General features: G+C 37.4%; 1 protein-coding gene across 22 annotated transcripts in view; it reads left to right on the top strand.

The window, feature by feature from the left end:
• DLG2 (discs large MAGUK scaffold protein 2) overlaps positions 1-22,564 on the top strand; it is a 2,470,643-nt gene that overhangs the window by 1,407,360 nt on the left and 1,040,719 nt on the right. The window contains exon 1 of one of the 22 annotated variants that reach the window (XM_069070982.1): positions 19,912-20,253. The exons of 20 other annotated variants lie outside the window; for them this stretch is intronic. In XM_069070982.1, coding sequence (XP_068927083.1) covers positions 20,149-20,253 — 105 coding nt within the window. In that variant the 5' untranslated portion in view covers positions 19,912-20,148. Of the gene's footprint in view, positions 1-19,911; positions 20,254-22,564 lie in introns of those variants that run through there. One more of the 22 variants, XM_069070980.1, reaches the window with a different exon arrangement.

The following is a 22,564-nucleotide window of genomic DNA, read 5'->3' as shown; positions in this document are numbered from 1 at the left end:
GAGTCTTCCTGAATCCAGGCCCAGTGCTCTATCTACAACAAAATTGCCAGCAAAATAATAACCTTATTAATTCAAGCCTTTCCTTTATGAAAAGGTTTTGAATATATAAGACCAGTGATGGACTGTCCTATTATGGTACAGGCCTAGCTAAGTTTGGAAAGGTTCATTATCAGAGGATAAGGTGTTGTAGAGACCAGTGAGCTTGATTTTTATTCCTGGCAAATTTCTAGAACATTATATTAAAGGGAAAAGTAGTAACCACCTAAAAAAGGGAGTAGTGCTCATAAAGAGCCAGGCTGGTTTTATCAATAACAAGTCATTACAGACTAACTCTATTTTCTTTTTTGATCAAGATGTTTGAGGATGATTTTTTGATTCATATATGCATATATATACAATGTACACACATATAATTAATTATATAAGTATACATTTATAACTTAAACTAGATTTCATTCTTTAAAAATGTTTTGTATTGATGCTACCCCATAAACATACAGATGCATCCCCCTTTCATAGTACGTGACCTGAAAAACAAGTTTATTAATAGATAGCCAAAGGTAGTTTGTGACTTTGACAGTAGGATAATAGTATTGGCCATCGTGTTGTTCCCTGTCCAGTTTTCTTTTATTCATCATCACTTTGTTGATCTTTTGACTGTGCTATCTTTACTCTGAATAACTTCATATGTGTCTTCTGATGTTTTTGGCAGTCCTTCAAATAGGTCCTCCATTATAGTGTGTTAATATTCAATCACAGTCATACATCAATATGTCATAATGTATTCAGTCATCCCACAGCTGTTGGGAACATATTTTGGTTCCAGATTTTCATCATAAGTAATGCTTCCCTGAAAACATTGTATGCATAGGTTTTTTTTCTTGCCATCAACAATTTCCTCATGCTGTAGTGTCAGTATTGTGCTCTGTACTAGACTTTGTCAAAATTCTTGACAAAGTTTTTATGTTATTTTTATGGAAAATATGGTGATATGGGGGCTAGTCAGTAGTACAGTAAGGTATATCTGGACATAGTTGAATGGTCAGATCAAGACAGCAATTATTACAGTTCTATATAAACTTGGAAAGATGTTTCTAGTAGAGTTCTCTGGGGATGAGTTTTGATGCCTAAGCTATTTTAACTTTTTGTCAATGATTTTGACAAAGTCACAGACAACATACTACCCAGCTTCACAGATGATAGGAGACTCATTGGAAGAGCTAATGTGAATGAAGGCCAAGATTTGAAAAAATCTTGAAAGGCTACCATATTGAACCAAACCTAATAAAATAAAATGTAATAGATGTGTGTCTTCAATTTGACTTCAAAAATTCAGCTTTTTAACTACAACATAGGAGAAGGTAAAGAGCAGTTCAATTGAAAAGAAAGTCTCATGGTTTTATTGGTTCACTATGTCAATGTGATTCAACCATAAAATGGCAGCTCAGAAAGCTATATGAGCTTAGTCCATAGAAATATAGGCAGAGCATTCGGGACAAGGGAGATGAGACTACCATATATTTGGTCCTGGTCAGAACATATAAGAAGAGTATTTAAAATCCAGGGGACAACTAGAAGACAGTAACCACAATGTTGAAGGCCTTTTGGTTGATACTATTTAAGCATAAGTTGAAGGAACTCTCATGGAAATAAGATTTGGGGGCAGAGTAGGGAAATTATGGTCATCTTCAAGTATTTGGAAGGCTGTCACATGGAAAGGAATAAAACTCCTTCTGTCTTAAACACCAATTAGATGACTGACTTTGGGAAATAACCTCCTTGAGCCTCAGTTTCCTCTTGTGGAAATGGGATTAGTAAGGCCTCTGGTACCACCTCCATAGGTTTGTTGCATGGATCAAAATGGATACTGAACATGAAATGGTTAGTGAATCTTAAAGTGATATGTATTTATCAGGTACTCTTATGATCTGGAAGGGTCAACATTATATATTGGAAAGGGTACCAGATTTAAAATCAGAGGACCTAGATTAAAATTCTGGTTCTGATGCTTGCTTCCCATATGACATCTGCCTAGAGGCAGCTAGGTGGAACTATACTGCTCAGAGCACTGGGTGACCCTGGGCAAGTCACTTAACCTCTGTTTGCCTTACTTTCCTTATCTGTAAAATGAGTATAATAGTAACACTCTAATGATGACTTTGAGGGTAATTATCAGCACCAAATGAGAAAATATTTTAAAAATATTTATCACAGTGCCTTGTTTCTTTCTTTCTTTCCTTGAAAGAGATTTTGACTCATTTTTCTTTTATGTAAATTGAAGGAATTTGACCTCATGATCCTGAAATTTCTTTTTACCCTCAGATCTTATGGATCTTTAAAATTGTCCCATATCACTATGCAGCTAGGTCATACAGTATACAGAGCATTTAGACCTGGTGTCAGTAAGACCTGAGTTCAAATCCAGTCTCTGACACTTAACCATATGACCCTGGGAAAATGATTTGCTTTTTTTTCTGCCTTAGCTTCCTCTTAACAATAACACCTACTTCCTAGGATTGTTGTAAAGATAAAATGCGATAGTATTTTTAAAGCATTTTGCAAACCTCAAAGCACTATATAAATGCCAACTTTTATTATCATTCTGAAAGAGGTAATTGAAAGTTAGGGTTTTAAGATTTTCAAAGCAGTTTACATGAATTCTTTTATGTGTAGTCACAACAGCCACTGTACATTTGCAATGTACCATGCACATTTGTGGTCACAGTAGCCATCTACAAAGTAGATAAAACTGGCATCATTCTCTTTATTTACCAGTGAGGAATCTGAGGCTCAGAAATATGAAGTCATACCTCCCTAGGGTCACAGAAGATAAGTATTAAAGGTGGTATTTGAATTTGGAATTGCTGGTTCAACATCCAATATTCTATCCACTGTATCACTCTTCTCATTTTGTACCTCATCATTACTAAATTAATTCAAGTTCTGGTTTTCATCAGCACTGTTCATATGAATTTTCTTCAATTAAAATGATCTATATTATAATTATTGCTGTTGTTACTAATAGCAATTTTTGTGCCTCAACTTCTCTTAAAATCACAAGGGAAGTGTGATAGACATAACAGAGAGACATCAGGTTTGCATTCAAATTTAAACCTAACTTTAGAGATCCCAAATTTCTAAGAATTGTTTGAATTCAGTCCTTGGGCAGAAGCTAATTTGCTCAGTGAATAGAGCTCTGGGCCTCGAATCAGGAAGACCTAAATTCAAATCCAGCCTCAGACATTTACTAGCTATGTGACCCTGAGCAAATTGCTTAACCCTATTTCCCTTAATTCGCTAGAGAAGGAAATGGCAAGCCACTCTAGTATCTTTGCCAAGAAAACTCCTTAGGAGTATTGGAGTGCTATGGCACCGCTCACAAAAAGTCAGGCACATCAATCATTTGAGTGACTGGAGCAACATCAATCTTTAGAGAACTCAGTCCAACCTGAGCAGCCAATGGCCAATTGAAGCTTGGAAGCTTGAACTAGATGCATTCTCTGAATTTTCTTCTACCTCCCACTGTGCTATAGCTCTCCATACAGGACCTATGTGATGTACTCCCCAGATCCACTCACTATTAGCTGCCACACACATCTTCTGGAGTCCTTACTTTCTATTCCCACATTTGGTATCAACTTTTCTGTCAATAAATTCAAAATTTTTTTTATCTTTGAGAATTATTTGAGGGTGATATTAGAGTTCTAAAATATTTATTTTCTTCTTCTTAAAGCTGAGGAGGAATGTGAACTTGAAACTAGTAGTCACTCTCTTTCATTAAGCAACTACTATGTTCCAGAAACTGTGCTACGTCTGGGGATGGGAAGAAAAACAAAAAAGGCACTTCTCAAGGAGCTCTTGGTCTACTGGAAACTAGTTGGATATCTGCTTGTTCAGTCATTTTCGGTGAATATCTGCTTGTTCAGTCATTTTCGGTAGTGTCCAACTTTTCATGACCCCAATTAGGATTTTCTTGGAAGAGATATTGAATGGTTTGACATTTTCTTCTCCACCTTATTTACAGATGAGGAAACTGAAGCAAACAGGGTTAAGTGACTTGACCAGTGTCATACAACTAGTCTGAGGTCAGATTTGAACTCAGCAAGATGAGACTTCCTGACTCTAGCCAGGCCCTGCTTTCTATCCACTGTGCCACCTAGCTGAATAGCTACATTTATTTCATAACTGTGATAACTTTTAGAACTGTAGCCATACAAGCAAGCAAATAGTTAATAGTTTCACAGACATAAGAACTTGGTAGAGATGCTCTCAGTACCAGGTTTATATTATCTTTTACTTTTTTCTCTTGATTGCAGGAGCCAATATGGTGTGTTGTTAAGCATAATAAATTGGGAGTTATGAAACCTGTTTTCTAATTTGTCACTTTATTAGCTGTATCACCTAGAGCAAATCATTTCCCTCTCTTGGGGCCCCATTTTTCTCATCAATAAAAATATTGTGCAATTGATGAATCCTCATTATTTCCAGTCAGCCCTGTACCTAACCCTGCCCTTTCACCTTTGGCCATCTGTGAAATTGTCATACATGTCTTCTCCCTCTCTACTCTTGCTCTGAAAAATAAATCAATAATAACATGACTTATGGAAGAAAATGTTAAAGGATTGTGTATTGTCCTTATAATGGGAATGGAAATTTGAAAATCTTCCCTGCCCCTTAATAGATCTGGGGGGAGAGGGGGAAGGTTGAAGATGTCCCCTGCTTTGAAAGTAAACTCTGCCCCCTAATAGGCTGAATGTTGTCACATGGAGCCTATGGTGGGAGTTTTCTGAAGGGAATCAGGGCCCAAAGGAAACTCGGGAGTCACAGCCAGAGAGATGGTGGGAGAGAGAGGTGCTCAGGCAAGGAGAGAGAGAGGTTTATGAGTAAATATTGATCTTGTATTAGTTTGTGGAAAGGTGAAAGGATTCTGTAGCTCTCAGCATTATTATGGCTTCTGAATATCTTTGGTACTATGATGGAACTCCATTACTGCTTTGGGGATTTGGTTTTCTGGTGTCTAAATAAATACTTCAGTTCTGTCCCGTATATGGAGAGTTTGGTATATTTTGTGATCGAATGTCATGTGATATTTGGAGTCGCAGTCTTTATCATAATCATGGGTGCTGGTGCTACATTACAATGCTACTGTAGCATTGGTGCTACAGTCCTCCATACCATTGCTGGGGAATCTCAGAGCAAATCACCCTTTGCAGGCTATTTCCTCTTTATGTATTGTGTCCTACAATATAACATTATCTTCTTGAGGTCAGGGACTCCTACTTTTGTATTCTTATCCCTAGTACTTAACTAAGTTCCCAGCATATAGTAAGTGCTTGATAAATGTCTTTTCATTCATTCATTCATAGGATTAGAGTTTGACAGCCAGAAGAGACCTTAGAGCTCACCTAGTCTGTCCAGTTCCTTTGTTTTATAAATGAGACAAGTGAGGACCAGAAATATGAATGAATTTGTCCAATGTCATACAGACAGGGAGTTACAGAGGATCTAGGATTAGATAAATTGTAAGTGATGTCTACATTTAATATTCTTTGTTTCTTGTTCTCTCATTAGATGACTCATGGAACATTTTATATTTCTTCTGTCTTTTGCCTTAAGTGTTATGCAGCTGAAGTCTATTAAACCTGAAACTCTAACCTAGCTCCTTTCTTTTTGCTTCATATCTTTTGTAGAATTTAGAGTTGTATCTGTTTTTTTTAATATTTGAGACTTGTCTATTACATATTTTTAACAAGAAACAACTATTCAAAATATTTTTATGAGTTCCTTGTAAGGCATTTAATACACCCTCTTGTGAGGATAAACTCCATTGAAGAGAGAGAATACAGAACAGAGGAAGCCACAGAGCTCAAGAATTTTCTTGATTTGAAGTAGGATCTGAGAATCCCACTGTTTTCTGATTAGCCATACGCTGCTCTGTAATCTTGTGTTTCTCTTTTCATGTGTCCAAAGTCTCTCCTTCTTACTCCTTCTTGGTGTCTAGGTTTTTGCAGCCTCTCCTTCTTGAAATAAGCATCAGTAAAATGATTTGGCATTTTTACATCCAAAAGGTTAACCTTGGAAGAGGTGGCAATGACAAATTTCTGATGGGTCCTTCACAGAGGAACAAGTTGATGCTCAGAGTCCAGGTACCAGCAGCAAGCCACTGCCAGATGCTTCAGGAAAACCACTCACTTGCCCCTGTGGTGGCCAGTGAGCATAATCAGAACCGTGCCCAGGGTGATGCTGGCTCGAAGTGTGCTTACCTGCTGGCTTAAGGGCCCTTTGCCATAATTTAACAGCTTTCTAGGCACATCCCCAGTAGGGTAATACCTAAGCATTTTGCAAATCTTTACCACTTGAATTCCTCCATTCTTATTACCACCAACTGGCTTTGAGATAGTAGCAGGTGCCTTCTCTTTCTTTATCCTTTCGATCTGGGGTTTGGGTGTCACATGTTTCCATTTGTAAGTGGCTTGTTGGAAATACATTACAGACTGAGTATCCACCAATCCTTCAGGTCAGGACAGGGTTTTACTTGCAATGTTTTTGAGACTTCTCCACATTTTCAGCCACATCTTCCTTTTTATTCTTCTTTTCATTTTTGACTTTTTTTTTCCCCTTTTGGTCCTTTGAGAGTCTTTTTGTCAGCCATCTTGAGAGAAGGGAAAGAACTATTATGTAATTCTTTACATTTTTAATACTATCTGATTTCTAGATCCTCATTATCCCTGTATTTGTCATTTAACAATAAGAATTCACAATTGCCCAGATATATAGTTGTTTTTCTTTTTAATTGCATGTCTTTTTTAGAATTCATAAATGTTTATAACTATCTCATTTAGACACAACTAGGTCTTCGGGTTTGCTTAGGCAGGGGTGGGAAACCTTTGACCTCAAGGACACATGTGATTCTCTAGGTCCTCAAGTGTGGTTCATTGACTGAATCCGAACTTCACAGAACAAATCCCCTTAATAAAAGGTTTGTTCTGTAAAACTTGAACTTAGTCAAAAGGCTACATTCAAGATCCTAAATGGTCACATGTGGCCCCCATGTGGCCCCAAAGCTTCAGGTTCCCCATCCCTGGTTAGAGGCTACTAATAGTAACAGTTCATATTTAAATAGTACTTTAAAGTTTTTCAAATACTTTCATCACAATAATTTTGTTAAGTGGTAATGAAAATATTGTGATCCACTTTTACATATAAGGACACTGAGACTTGCCCATTATCACACCAGGAGTACATTCCTGAAACAAGAACTGAACACTCATCCTCAACCTCATGTTCAGTGTTATACCATGCTCCCAATAGATAGCTTCCTTAAGAGAGAAGTTAGATGAGCCACAAATTCTTGTTGCTACTGTGTGTTATTAGGTAGTTCTCTAAATTGTTCCTATTTTTGACTACAGTAGAAAATAGCTTATATCTGTGTGTTGGTTTGATAAAACAAACTGATCTGGTAAGGCTAAGTACAATTTTTACAACTGAAATTTTACAGATGATGAAGCTTGCTACTCTTGGAGAGTTTAAATGTCTTAACCCCATTATGTAATTAGCAAGTGTCAGTTAGAACTGACAGGTCCTCAGCTGAACCCAGGTCATCAGCTTCAAGGCCCACAGTTCTGCATTCTGTGTAATTGTCTCTCTGTTCCCAAGAATGGCAGAATCTCTTCCACTAAATCAGAGAGGTGAAATGGGTATTAAACAATCAGGGTTTCACACTTAGTGAAAACTGTATAAATGTATGGTTCCGGTTCTTGGTTGTTCTCAAAGAGGACCAAAATAACATCGCTGCATTGGGATCAAGGTAGAGTGTGTCCGACGGTGGCTAGCCAGACCATTCTGAGTTCAGAAGGCTTTCCCATAGTTCAGGCACAAATACTCCACGTGAACATTGGGAGTGGAGTAATGAGTGTTAAAAAGAGATAAGAGGAATCACAATGCTAGAGCAAAGTTTAGGGCTTTATTATTGACTTCATAATGACTTTTATGAGGACATATGTATTCTCTACCATTTAAAATGCATTAAATGAAACACCACATTAATGGTTAGCTTTTAAGTTAGATGGCAGGTTAATTGTCGATGCTAATGTTTAATTTCGAGATTTGCGTCTTACTCAATTTGTGTAATTGGCAGTGTTCCTAAACCCATCCTTGTCCTTCCTTCTGTATCTCAACCAAACTTTCCACTTTTTGTCTCAATTTTTTATACTTCATATTTATCTGAACTTGCTGGTTACCTTTAATTCATTTTCATTCACCATCTGTTAAATTCCTACTTTATGGAAACATTGTGCTCTAGAAGTTATTATCAGTGAGACCGATTTGGAGGATTTCTTGACTACTTTGCCCTCTCTGATCTATCACTCGACTACCAAATTAATCTTCCTAAAGTACCAGTTTGATCATATCAGTGCACCTTTAATGACTCCCCATTGCTTCTGACTAAAAAATGTGAACTCCTTAGCCTGACATTTGAGGCGAACAATCTAGCTCAACCTGCTCGTTCAGATTTCCTTTGTATTTCTCCCTCTAATGCACTCTGCATTACAATTAAAGAGGACTGCTAGGTGACTGATTCCATCCCACCATCTCCCACTCCTGAGAATTCCTATAGATAGTCCTTTAGGCATAGAACACACTCTTTTGCATCTTCATCACTTAAAATTTTCCTTTCTTCAAACCCAAGTCAGGCAGCTTCTCCTTCGCAGCTTTCCTTCCTCTTTCTCCTTCTTTCTCTTCCTCTCTTCTGCCTGTTTCACTTTCTGTCTCATCTCTTTCCTTTCCTCTCTTCCTTCCTTCCTTCCTTCCTTCCTTCCTTCCTTCCTTCCTTCCTTCCTTCCTTCTTTCCTTCCTTCCTTCCTTCCTTCCTTCCTTCCTCCTCCCTCTCTCCCTCTCTCTCTCTCTCTCTCTCTCTCTCTCTCTCTTTCCTTCTCCTCTCCTCTCCTCTCCTCTCCTCTCCTCTCCTCTCCTCTCCTCTCCCCCTCTCTCTCATTACAATCTGGCTTATATGGCACCAGCTTTTGGCCCTGTCATGTCTATATCCCTGGTACTGAGCATAATGATTTTATGTGATAAACATTTCATAAATATGTGCGAAGTTTAACTGTGTTTGGCAGCTATTATTGTGGCAGATGATAAAAAATTCTAAATAGTGTCCTGAGATTTTATTCTCTGACCTACTATTATATATAACAGCATACTAGGAAGGTGCTATGCACGATTTCAACTAGGCAGCTCCTTGAAGCTAGTTTTCTCACTCTCTTCCATTTTTTTAGGAAATTGTAGGAGGGAAGAATCATAAAATCTTAGACTTCTAGATTTGAAAGCATCCCATTAACAAATCTTCAGTCTGATAAGGGTGGGAGGGATATCATTTGTTCACTCACTTATTTGTGTAGTAAACATTTATTAGGTACATAGTACGCAAAAGACATACTGCTCTTTGATTGTCAGCTGTTTGAAGTTTGGTCATGTGGAGGGGTCAGGTTTATTCTGTGTGGGTCCATGGTATAGAAGCAGCACTAATCATGATAGTTAAATGGGGAGAGATTTCAGCTGAGTAAGAGAAGTACTTTCCCATAAAGGAGAGTTTCCTTGTCAATGGAATGGGCTGTCTCATACATAAACCATTGAGTTCCCACTCACCAGAAGTAATTAAGCTGGGGTGAATGACCATTTTGTTGGCATTGTATAAAATGGATTCCTTCATCAGGCAGCAGGTTAGACTTGATCTCTCTCTTTCAAATCAATAAACCAATAAACATTAACTAAGCACTTAGTATGTGTCAGACACTGTACAAAGTATTAGGGACGCAATGAAAGGTGAAGACAGTCTTAAGAGCTTGTCTTCTAATGGGGGAACCAACACATATAGAAATGGCATATACATGATACATATAAAGAAGATGGAAGGCAGTCTTTGAAGGGAAGACTGTACCTGTTGAGGAGGGCAGGAAAAATCACCTGCTGGTAGCCCTTGAGCTCAGTCTTGAAGGAAGCCAAGAATTCTAAGAAATGGAGGTTGAAGAAACATTTCAAGCTTCAGGGTAGCCTGTGCATACATACAGACATAAGTGATGGCTATGATTCTTTGTTCTCTTATTTTTATGTTCTGCTATAGAAAGTGACTTGTTTTTTTATTGCTGAAAAACTATTTTAAAAGTAAAAATCTTTTATGATACTTAAAAGACAAAAAGATATGTCAAGATTAACTTTTTGATTACATGTGATGATTAGAAGCTCTTTACTACAGCAGTGTTCCTTTAATTATCAAAAATATGTCAATAATTCTTCTTCCCTTAGCATCCACTGAAATTTTTTTCTAAATGAAATTGTTACTGACTAAAGGGGCAACAGAAAACCTCTGGCTGTGATCAAAGGTGCTTCTAGTTTTGACTTTTCTGTGTCAGAGAAATGTTGGCAGATTAGAAGTCTGTTGCTACAAGGGAGTAAGACCATTACATTTCTGCTGATAACTTGTATCCAGGTCATAGTTCATCTTAAAACTTAACTGCAAAATTTCAACCATGTGAAAAGCTTTTGGATTATAATAGTCATTTTCCTCTTCTGTAAAATGGAGGCAGAGAGGGCAATAATTATATCAGTCCTTTCTACCTGAGGGCAACATTGTGCAGTGGAATTGTGCTGACAGAGGAACTTCAAATCCCAGTTCCATTCCTTATATTATCTGGCCCTGGATAAGACATTTATCCTTGCTGGGCAGCATTTTCTTGTATGTAAAATGAGGGATTCTTACAAAATGACTTGAGATCGCATCCAGATCTAAATTTATGACCTCAGAGGGCTGATGTAAGCCCCATTCCTTGAATGTATTCCTTCTACATCTCTACCTATTGAAAAATCTCCATTTCCTTCAAAGGCCTTCCAAGGATTCCAGCTTCTCCACATAACTTTCCCTGATTCCTCAAGTGAAAAAAAGATTCCTCCCTCCTCAGGTTTCTTAAAATCACCTTTTTTTTCTTATTAAAAACATAATATCCTATAGCATATATGTATTTATATTGTGAAAAGTTATTTTTTCTTTCTCATATTAATAATCAATTATTGAACTAGTACCAGGAATTTTTTTTCAGATGCCTTCTCAGTCTCTAAAGGACATCACTGATAATAAGGTTGAATTAGCTTTCTCCTCAATCTTGTTCAGACCCCACCCAAATGAGGAAGCCCATTGTGCTCTACAGGGGTATGAGTAGGAATACATTCTTTGATTAGATTGCCCAACTTCTAGGCAATTTAGAAGTAAATGACTATAATCAAAGTTACATTCCCCTAGCCCCTCCTTAGAATAGGTTCACCTCTCAGTATAATATTGATTCTTCTCATGAATTGTTAACCAATCAGGATTGATTATCACCCTCAGGAACACCCACTCTTCCAACTACATATAAAATGTGAGCCAACCACCATGATTTGTCTTTGGCATTCAAGACTGTTGCTGGCCCATTTTATTGGCAATGTGCTAGCATTATTAATAAAATGATTAGTTAGAAACTATATCCCTTGAACTTTTTAAACGTCACACTATATTTATGTGCCTGTCATATTAAGGTATAAAATACTGAATGGCAGAGACTTTTTCCCTGTCCTTTCCCTTGGAAGTTAGCCTAGGGATTTGTTCATGGTAGGCCCTTAATAAATGTACATGGAATTGGATTTAAATTATTGTTTCCTATAGATCAGAGAACACTTGTCATGGTTTCCTGCACTTCACAAACTAATAAGAATAATAATGGAAATAATTCACATATGATCCTATGTAAATTATTTAGGGTTTAAAGCACTTTACTCAACAATCTTGTAAGGGAAGTAGAGGAAGTATTTTTACTGACATTTAACTGGTAAAGAAAAGTGAGACTACTATACTGGACACCTGAGAGATAGATAGGCATGCAAATACATTACATATACACACATCAGAGGAACTGAGTTCAAATACTAGCCTTAACCACTTACTAACTGTAACCTTGGGCAAGTCACTTAACTTGTATGGGCTTCTCCAAAATAAGTTGGTTAGACTTAATTACCTTAAAGTCAAGTTCCATCTCTACATCTAGAATCCTATTAAATATACTTTGCATGCTACCTCTATAAACATTTCTGCCAAAGGTGTTATATATTTGCTAAAGAAAGTGAGTCAAGCACCACTGAAGCTAGTGGTGTGTTAACACTTATGGTGTGTAAACTATTTAATAAAGATTTTTGTCATTCAGTCATTTCAGTCATGTTCAACTCTTCAAGACTCCGTTTGAGGTTTTCTTGGCAAAGACACTGGAGTGGTTTGCCATTTCCTTCTCCAGCTCATTTTACAGATGAGAAAACTGAGGCAAACAGGTGTAAGTGACTTGTCCAGGTCACACAGCTTGTAAATATCTAAGGCTAGTTTTGAACTTAGATCTTCCTTACTCTGTCCACGGCACCACCTAGATGCTCCAAGATAAAGATTGATTGATTTTATTTGTCTGTTGCTTGCAAAGAGAAACATGCATGAGAAAGTTTGTTAAAGAACAGTAGGGGAATATAACTGTAGAAGAAGAATAACAGGAGGAGGGAAAATAGACTCACATGATGAAATTAAGAAGACTTTAATCTGGGGTGATATAAAAGAGGGAAAAGCTATTTTATTGTATGGGGGGGAGGGTAATAGAACACTCGATGGCATGTCAGATTAGCTGGATTTGAGTCCAGGTTCTGACTATTACTTTCTAGGTAAAGAGGCAAGATGTTTTGATGCATTGCCTATCTGGGCCTCAATTTCCTTATATTGTAAGACTGATGGACTAGTGGATATCCAATGATTAATATTCTGTGATTCTGTTTCCCCCACTTGAGATTCTACTGGCATTCCTTACAACACCAAGTCTTGATTGGGGCCAGGCAGCATAATTGGATGCTTATGTGATTTTAATTGTTAAAAGGTTCTAGCAATGCCACCCCAAACAGAAATTTTCACCATTATTGCTCTGTCCCTTAGTCATACTTTGCCCTTTCTTTAAGCTTTCTTTTAATCTTATGAGCATTAGACTTTGAATTCCCAATTCTTTCATGCTAATTACTTTATGTGTCAATTTCTTACTGACAAAAAAAAATAATGGACAAGAACTGAGGGATGGCAGTGAACAAGGCATGATGGGATAAAGGAGTGGCTCTGAAGACAATCTCCTATCACCCCAAATTACCTAAGATCACATCCCTAGTAAGTGGCAGAGTCAGAAGTGGAACCTAGATGTTCAGATTACTAGTGGGCAGTTTGCCTAAAGGAATAGAATGGGGGGTAGGAATTTAGATGTTAGTTTAAGGCAATGTGAGGTGAGAAAATGTGATACCTAGGTGGAAAAAAGTGATTGATAGGCCTGAAAAGAGTAAAAGGCTAGAAAAGAATAGACTATTTTAAAAGGTTTTTTTTTTTCTGTTTCATGCCTAATGGGAAATTCAAGATCTTCATTTTGTACACGAGTGATAGTCTGGATCTCACACAGAAGAGACCAGAAAAAAGCAGCTACATGGGGCCCATGGAGAGGAGAAGGGCAGTAACAGTGACAGAAAGTGGCCTGTGGATGAGAGAATGGCAGAGGAACAAGGTGAAGGAGAATAAATAGAAACTGGTTGGATTTATTGAGAAAAGATGATTCTCCAAGGCCAATAGCCTTTGGACATGAAGAAATATTAAGTCAAATCAGAAACTACAGAATGTCTCTGCAAATTAGCACAGAGCAGGCTTTAAAATATCAATATACTTCAGCTCCCTCAGCTGAGGAGAGAGAGAAAATTGAAAATCTGAGGCAGATAGCTTAACAACTTGCCTGTGCCAGCTTCTGAGACTCAGACACCTTCCTGCCATACCTGTGTACTAGGCTGATTTCTACCACCTCCATGGAGGGACACTGAATAACCTAAGTCGAGTCAGGTTGACATTGCTTGCTAAAACAAGTAAGAGTGTACATCGTGATAAGACATCTTTAGGGGAGACATTTACATATGTAAGTATATATGGATAGAGATAGGGGATCGGGCTGGACATATGATTTCCTTAGTGTAGGGAATTCCCAGGTGAGGAAACTCTATCTATACAGGTCAGCACATCCTCTGTAATATATAGAGAATAAATACAAAGTATATATTGAAGGAAGGAGGCACCTTCAGGGAAGTAGAAGGTAGGCAGGCATATTCCTAAGATAATACATTCAAAACCTTTAGTTTATATTTTCCAGAATAGATTCTACTTGTAAATACCAACCTTCCCCCCCTCCCCAACTCACTGAGGTTCATAGGAAAACGGATTATGAATCTAGATTTGAACAGTACGTCAAAGACAATCTAGTCCAACCCTTCATTTTGTAGGTGAGGAAATGGAGGCCCACATAGGTTAAGTAACTTGCCCAAGGTCACAAAGGTAGCAAGTACCAGAAGCAGTATTAGAACCCAGATCCTCTGGCCCTATTGTCAATGTTTTCCCATTGTTCCATGTAATCTTTCAAACTTTGGAAGACACTGATACCTCTGCTTCTCCCACCACGATATTTTCTATTCTTCCTCATGTTAACCACTCCTAGTTTTTAACTGTTCTTTTACATGATATGACTGTGAGTCCCTTTCATCAACTTGGTTGTAGGAGAAAGACCTTGACTTGGTCTAGCATGCTCAAAGTTCATCAAATGAGATATTATGTTACAAAAGATTTTTCTAAACTTCAAGTATATAAATCCAGGAGCCAGAGCCATAGTAGTGATGTGATAGAGCTAAGTGTTACAGGAAGAACTCAGGATGACCTGAGTTCCAAAATGACCTCAGACATTTACTATCTGAGTGACCCTGGGAAAATCACTTAACCTTTGTCTGCCTCACTTTCCTTACCTGTAAAATGGGAAGAATAATAGCACCTCCATCCCAAGGTTCTTATGAAGATCAAATAAGATATTTGTAAAAAAAAAAAAAAACCTTGCAAGTATTGAAGTGCTATATAAATCAAATAATTTCCCAGCTGATAAAGGTCCAAGGATGTGAACAGGCAGTTTTCAAAAGAGAGCTAGGGAAGGGAGGGAGGGAAAGAATTTGGAATCCAAAACTTAAATTTGCATGTAATGAAAAACAATGTTTTTGAGGGAAAATATATGTGTTTTTTTTCTTTTAAGAAAAAGAGTGACTCAGTGGGCTTAACATTTTCAGAAATGCTTCCTGGGCAGATTCCCAAATTAATACTGATCAGAAGAGATAATGATTTGTCCTTTTTAAAGTCTGCTAATTGTTCATATTTTACCAAGGGGATGAATGGAAGGAGTTGGGAATGTTATCATGGAAGACAAGATGTAGAGGGCACCTAGTGTACCCAAGGGGATCCCCCATTTTAAATCCAAAGAGGTATTAGACCCAAAATGTATGATTCTCAGGGCTTCTAGACCTGAGTTGTGGGAGATAGGGAAGAACACTAACTCTCAGGTCAGAGGACTTTGGTTTGAATTCCTGTTCCACAATAGTTCTGTTCATTACTCTTGAAAAACTCCCTTCTCTATTACCACATTGCATTCTCATAGCTAGATTATTCCTATACCTCTTATCTAGTTTCTCTCCTTCTTCTCTTCCCTGTCCATCAAGTTTATACCTCATCAGAATAATCTTTCCACAACATATATTTTATCATCTTACCTCCTTGTTGCCAAATTCCTGATGGATCACCACAGTCTAAAAAAGGGTTTCTTTTTTTTTGTCTTAATAGTATTTTATTTTTTTCCAATTATATATAAAGATAGTTTTTAATACTCATTTTTGTAAAATTTTGAGTTCCAAATTTTTCTCAATCCCTCCCTTTACCCCCTCCCCGAGAGGGCAAGCAATCTGATAAAGGTTTTACATATGCAATCATGTTAAATATATTTCTACATTAGTCATGTTATGAAAGAAGAATCTGAAAAAAAGAGAAAAACAAGTAAGAAAAAACAAACAAAAAATGAAAATTGTATGCTTCCATCTACATTCAGACTCCATGGTTCTTTCTTCTTACTCAACATCAGTTCATGTAAATCTAAAAGAGGGTTTCTTAATGTGTGTGTGTGTGTATGTGTGTGTGTGATGGACTCCTTTGGCTATCTCAGTGTTTTTAAATGCATCAAATAATGTACATAAGATTAGAAAGGAAACTAGTTATATTGAAATGGAGTGATCAAATTATTTTTAAATATCAAGTTCATGGATCCCAGGTGAAGAACATGAGTGGGGTCAACATAAAGTTTCTCATAGATACATTAAACACTTTTCCTTATCTAGCCCTTCTTTCTCTCTCATACTCACCTATACTTCAATGCTGTTAGACCTGTCTCCTCACTGGTAAATGAATATGCTTTTGCATATTAGCTCATGGGCCTTTAGTCTTGCTTCTGCTTATCAAGGTTTCTTCTTTCTCTTTTTTTCTTATGCATTTTTTCAAGTGCATCTTAATTTTTGAAGCACGAGTTTGCAAGTTTTGAAGCAAAGAGTGTTGAATTTAGAGTTATTGGACTTTTATTTAAATCCCAGGTCTGCTATTTTCTTACCTACAGCACACTGGTTGCCATATGCCTTCTCTGAGTCTCAGGTTTTTTCATTGCTTAAATGAAATGAGATAGTATCTTTAAAAAAGATACTATATCTCATTGTTTCCTCTCTTGTTTTCTGGCATCACCCTTTCTTGAAATAGGTTACTTTGGCCCAAAACATATGTGGTTTTCCTACCTACACTGTTTTCTAGAATCTTCTTTATCTGGTACCCTCCATGCTGGAGATTTCCATACTCCTAGGCAAGTTTTTCATTATTAATTTCCTGACTGTGATACCAGAAGGGTGATTCCAATCTTACTGTTGCCTTGCACATACATATAAAAGCACTGGGAATAAACTATATGGTTCAGTTAAGTGGCACAGTAGATAGAGTGCTGGGCCTGCAATCAGGAAGACTCATCTTTGTGAGTTCAAATCCAGCCTCAGACACTCGTTGAACTCTTTCAATGTCCTCATCTGTAAAATTAGCGGGAGAAGGAAATGGCAAATCATTCTAGTATCTTTGCCAAGAAAACCCCAAAAGGGGTCATGAAGAGTCAAACATAACTTTAAAATGATTAAACAATATAATAAAAATAAATCATATTCTTGAGTTGTCCTGCAGTGAAAAAACTAGGCATATCGAAACCAAACTAGAAGGAATCATGAGAGTCTGGCTTATTCTGGGTGTCAAGTGAGGAGGGTATGTCTCACAAGGTCATCAATTCCCTTCCTCTTCTTGCTATAGCCCAAAGATCATTCCACTCACATCCCACTTTCCCATCTACTGGCATGGTCATGAATGACTCCTTTTATCTCTAGTCACATACTTCATAATATTCCAGATGTATTCTTACCTCTTCTTTTGTCCATTTCCTCATACCCTTAGGTCTCTAATTTAAGTAAAAAACTTTCCATTTTATTAGTCATGCTGTTTTTTACTTATTATTTTTCTATTAGGTGAACTCCTTGAAGAAGGAATCATGGTTTTGCTTTTATTTGTATGCCTAGTGTTTGGTACATAAAGAGTTTTTTTTAGTAAGTGCTTACTGACTTACAGAGTCACAATGTTCCTGATAAAGACCTATTGCTTTGAGCATATCCTCCAAGTCTGCCTCTTCTAAGTCTCTCAAAGCAGGTGTAAAAGAGTGGGAGGAGGAGATTGGATTGCTAAGGTTTCTTTGTCTCAAAATTCTATCATTTACCTGAAAGGCAGATTTCAACTCAATATAATAATCTTTCTAGCAATTAGAACTTTTCAGCAATGTAGCCAATTGCTTCCTTATGTATTACACTGCCTTTCCCTGAAGGTATTTGGGTAATGTTGGGATAACCATTTGTCAGACAATGCAGAAGGGATTCATGTATGAGTGAAAAAGGTGTTAATAGCTAACTTCTGAAATCCATTGCTGTCCTCACATCTGATACTTTGATGACCCTGAATTCATTGTTTTAGATGTTAAGGTATGCAAGGACTATTCTGTCATGGATGCTTTTTGCCATTCACATTTTTTTTTCATATAACTCCTGGGAAAATGTACAGTGCCAGAACATGGGAAGCCAAATTGACCTGAGCCTGTAACACAAGACGCCAACTGTATTTTACACTCACCGAAGCTTCTAACTAGTCTTCAGAGAGAGTTGCAAATAAATTGTGCCAAAGCAGATAGCCCAGTAATAATAAGGGCAGCAGCAATTAAAGTATCCATCAGAGAGAGTGCCTGGAAGAAGGTGCAAAAAACATCACTTCCAGATCTTATAACAAAATGTCAAGAGACCTGACACGTGATTATTTAACCACACACTCTATGTGTGTAGCTGCCTAATCAGATTATTACAATAGCATTAACAGTAATAAACTATCTCAATATAAATTATCATTTGTATTTTTGTATATTTTTCTGTGTATATAAAGGCATATATACACACACACACACACATGTGTATGTGCTGCCCACAAAAGCTAATTCAATCCTAGAATTTATGCATAGAAATAGCACACAGACAGAATGAGACAGATGATCTCTCTATGTATTGTTCACCTGTTAGAACCCATCAGGAACATTGTGCCAAATTCTCAGTTCCCCTTTTTAGGAGGGATACTGACAAACTGGAACTTGCCCAGATGGGCAAATGATGGGTCTAAATTATAATATATAATATAATATATTATATAATTATATATATATATATAATATAAATATATAATTATATACAGAAGAAAGACTTGAAAGAAGTGGAATCAGAAAGGGCATGATCATTTTCTTCACAAACTTGCAGGCTGGCAATAGAAGCATTGGACTTCTCTTCACAACTTAAAACCCATTTAGAACCTTTAGAACCACTGAATCTAAGTTAAAGGAAGGCAAATTTAGGCTCAACATAAGGAAAAACTTAGAAAACTAAGGTTGTCTCATGACTGAACAAATCATTCCATGAATAAAATATTGTAAAGGGTATTCCTGAATCAGGTAGAGACTGAACTAGATAGCTTAGTTGGTAGTGAAAAGTGAATTGAATTTGGAATCTTAGTACCATAGAGTGTTAACCTCTTGAAAAAACCTTAGAGATGATCTAGGCCACCCTTATTTCATCATTTTACAAAAGAGTAAAGAAAAAGGAAAAAATGATTTGGTCAAGGTCACATGGACAGCAGTAGACATGAAATTCCACCCCAAGTTCTCTGACTCTACACTTGACATTCAGAAATTAGTGTCAGTCAGTGTTCTACCACTTACTAGATGTGTGACCTTGAACAAATCCTGTAACTTTTTGAACCTTAAGTTTCATTATCTGTAAAATGAGATTACTGCTATCACTCCCCTACTCACAGTTTTATTGTAGGGAAACTACTTTGCAGATAGGAAGAATTAAATAAATATGACTATCATACCTGGGCAGCTAGGTGGCCTAGTAGATAGAGTGCCAGGCAGAGTCAAGAAAACTCATCGAAGTAAGTTCAAATCTAGTCTCAGAAGCTTCCTAGCTGTATAACCCTGGGTAAGTCATTTAACCCTGTTTGCCTTAGTTTCCACAGCTGTAAAATGAGCTAGAGAAAGAAATGACAAACCACATAGTATCTTTGCCAAAAGAAAAAAAAATCTTCAAATGGGGTCACCCAGAGTGTTTACCCAGTTTCTCTGTGTAAAAGCCTTGCACACACTCTAAAACATGTCTATATACTATTTAAGTATTTGTATGTGTTTTCGTTTCATCATGAAGCTCTGCTCACTGTCCCCAAGCTCCTCAGTGTCTTCTCTTATGACTTGCTATCCAAATCTCTGGCTAGAAAATTTCTCACATCTCTCCTCCTACTACCCCTTCTCCCCCACACACTTATGGTATGTTCAGTATTGACAGACCAGCATGCAGACGGCTGGAGCATAGATGGTCCTGCTTTTCACAAGTGTGGGAATGAAAATCCTTCCCAATGACAACATCTGTCTCATGCCCAGTTATCCCCTGAAAGAAATGCTCTGATTAACTTTTTTCAGTCCTAAGATAGCAGTTTGTGTAGCAGATCTAATTAAGAAGTTTATGTAACAGATCTGCAGTCCCTTTTTTTTCCCCCTTCGACTGGGTTGTTTGAGCTCAGTTAGAGTGGTACCAGCCTTCACCATGGACCGGCCAAATGCTTCCCATGCTGTGGATTATCAGTATTTGTGGGATACTATTGCTTCCTTAAAAAAATGTGAGCAAGCTATGCAACATGCATTTATACCGGTAAGGAAAATATGACTTTTTTAAACCCCTTCTAAGAATTTATTTTTCTTTGTTTTGGAATCTAGTCTGTCTTTCGCTTTTAAAATCTAGGAAAGTGCTCAGTGTTTCATATACCCAAGGATAGGACAGATCTTTGGGGTGTTTGTTTTGGGAAAGGGTTCTAGCTTTGAGTCGAGGAGAATTTTAATTCTACAATTTTTAAAAGCATCTGTCAGGGATGAAGAGTGAATAATGACACAAGGAAAAGCCAGAGCTGAGTGATTTAGATAATAGACCTTTTCCAAATTCAGTGGCCCCTTTGGAGAAGCAGTGTTTCCAATATGGATCTATGCTCATGCCAGATCTATGGAATCCACTTTAATAGACAACCTCCCAGTGTGAACCCAAAAGTTGAATATATCCTCCCCATGTTATGCATAGTACAAAGTTGGAGAACTAGAGGAAGATACACAATTTGTCAGTAAGAATTCTGTGCTTTGTGTCTAAGACAAATCACTGAAGTTGCTCTCTATTCAGTCTGTCTCTGACTTTCTGTGATTTCTCCCCAGTTTGTTTCTTTTTTGGGGTGCAATATCCATGTGCTGATGTCTATAATCTTGTATAGGGAAACATGGGCTTATATTTATAGGTAGTCCATTGAAAGGAACAAATCATTATTTCTTTTATCAGGCTGTTATTTTCTGGGTGTGTTTAGAAGACTTCCCTCTGGAATAGCCAGGGTGATTGCATTTTGATAAGGGAGATAAGGTAATTGGAGAAGAGCTTATTAATTGCTTTAATCAGCCTGCTCTGTAACTCATGTTAAAGACACTATAATTGAGATAGTCTAAAAGGAAGAGGAAACTTTCTTTTTACAAAATCCCTGGGAAGAACTATTTTATCACTAAAACAGCCATTATTTTAGATACTGAAGCCCAGGAGAGTCACTTTTGTCAGAAGTTGAAAGAAATCAGCTTTGAAGCTCTCATTGTTTTGATGCTTGCTGCTGGAAGCCATGGTGCTTTCCTCTGTGACTTGGGAACCACCTCAGTGTATCAAAGAAGGCTGTGCGGGTTGAAGTTCGTCTAATTGATTCCCAAGTTTTCTAGTTGGATCTCTGTAAATCAATTTTGACAGCTGCAAGCTGAAAAGCCGTATGATGTTTGTTCCGTCGCTTGGGAAAAAAAAAGTTAACTGTGAGATGTGAGACAGATACTCTCATGATCATATTCAGTAGTAATAGTGCCATTAGGAGCAGATGAGTGTGCCTACTCTCAGTCCTCTTCTGCCTCATATACCCTTGTTAACTTACTGCCATTATCCTCATGTCAGATCCTTTGTTATCAGATGCTTTGGAGTAGAAGTGGGGATGTGTATGAAGCCCCCTGTGCTATGATCACATATGCAGTCCTTGCTTCTGTTAGTCATAGCTGTTGTTACTACCTCCCTGTATTTGTGGAAGCCCCTACATTACTCCTACTTGCATCTCAAACTTGAGAGAGGTCCTGAAGTGATCCTGGTTAAAATGACACCCATTCTCAGAGAGAAGCGCCTTGGCACCTTCACCCCAACAGAAGGCATTCCAAGACGCTTCCTCTTCCCACTCTGTACACTGTGTGTCAGTCTCCTACATCTTTTTTATTCCAGATCTAATTACAAAAGTAAGGTAGCACTGGCAAAGCAACATAGGATATATGGAATAGTACTGGCCTGGGAATCTGAAAATCTGAATTTTCCTCTCTGTTCTGACTTTAATGATCCCCTTGTCTTGAGAAAGGCATGAAGGATCATAGGTCCTGTAGTTGACATAGACCTTAGAGTTCATCATATGCCCATAAACTCAAATGCAAATTTGCCTCTCTAGGTCTCAGTTTGCCTATATTTAACTTGACAGAGTAGGATTATATCAGGGGTTCTTGACTCGAGATCCCCAGAACTCCAATAGGTCATTTGATAGATGTTAAGGGGTCAATGAACTTGGATGAGGGAGAAAATAATTACAATTAATATCTAAATGAAATTTAGCATTTCTTTCAGTTATTTAAAAATACGTTTAAAGGAAAGGAATCCATATAGCATCTAGCTAAAATTTATCATATCTTTCAGTTATTTAAAAACATATTTCTGAGGAATCCATGGGCTTCACTAGACTGCCAAAGGGATCCACGAAATATTTTCAAAAAGGGAGATTAGGAATCCCTGGAATAGACAATCACTACGAACTTTTCCAGGATGAACATTCAATGGGTCTTTATAAGAATTTATCTTCTTATATAGGCTATATTTTGTATAACGTATTTTTAATCACCCAATTTTTAGATTAATTCTTTTT

This window comes from Petaurus breviceps, unplaced genomic scaffold (assembly GCF_028583685.1).
Source record: "Petaurus breviceps papuanus isolate PSGF00001 unplaced genomic scaffold, PetGlider_PUasm1.0 90823, whole genome shotgun sequence".
NCBI lineage: Eukaryota > Metazoa > Chordata > Mammalia > Diprotodontia > Petauridae > Petaurus > Petaurus breviceps.
The sequence above is the reverse complement of the archived record's forward strand: the minus strand, read 5'-3'. Positions and strand labels throughout refer to the sequence as shown.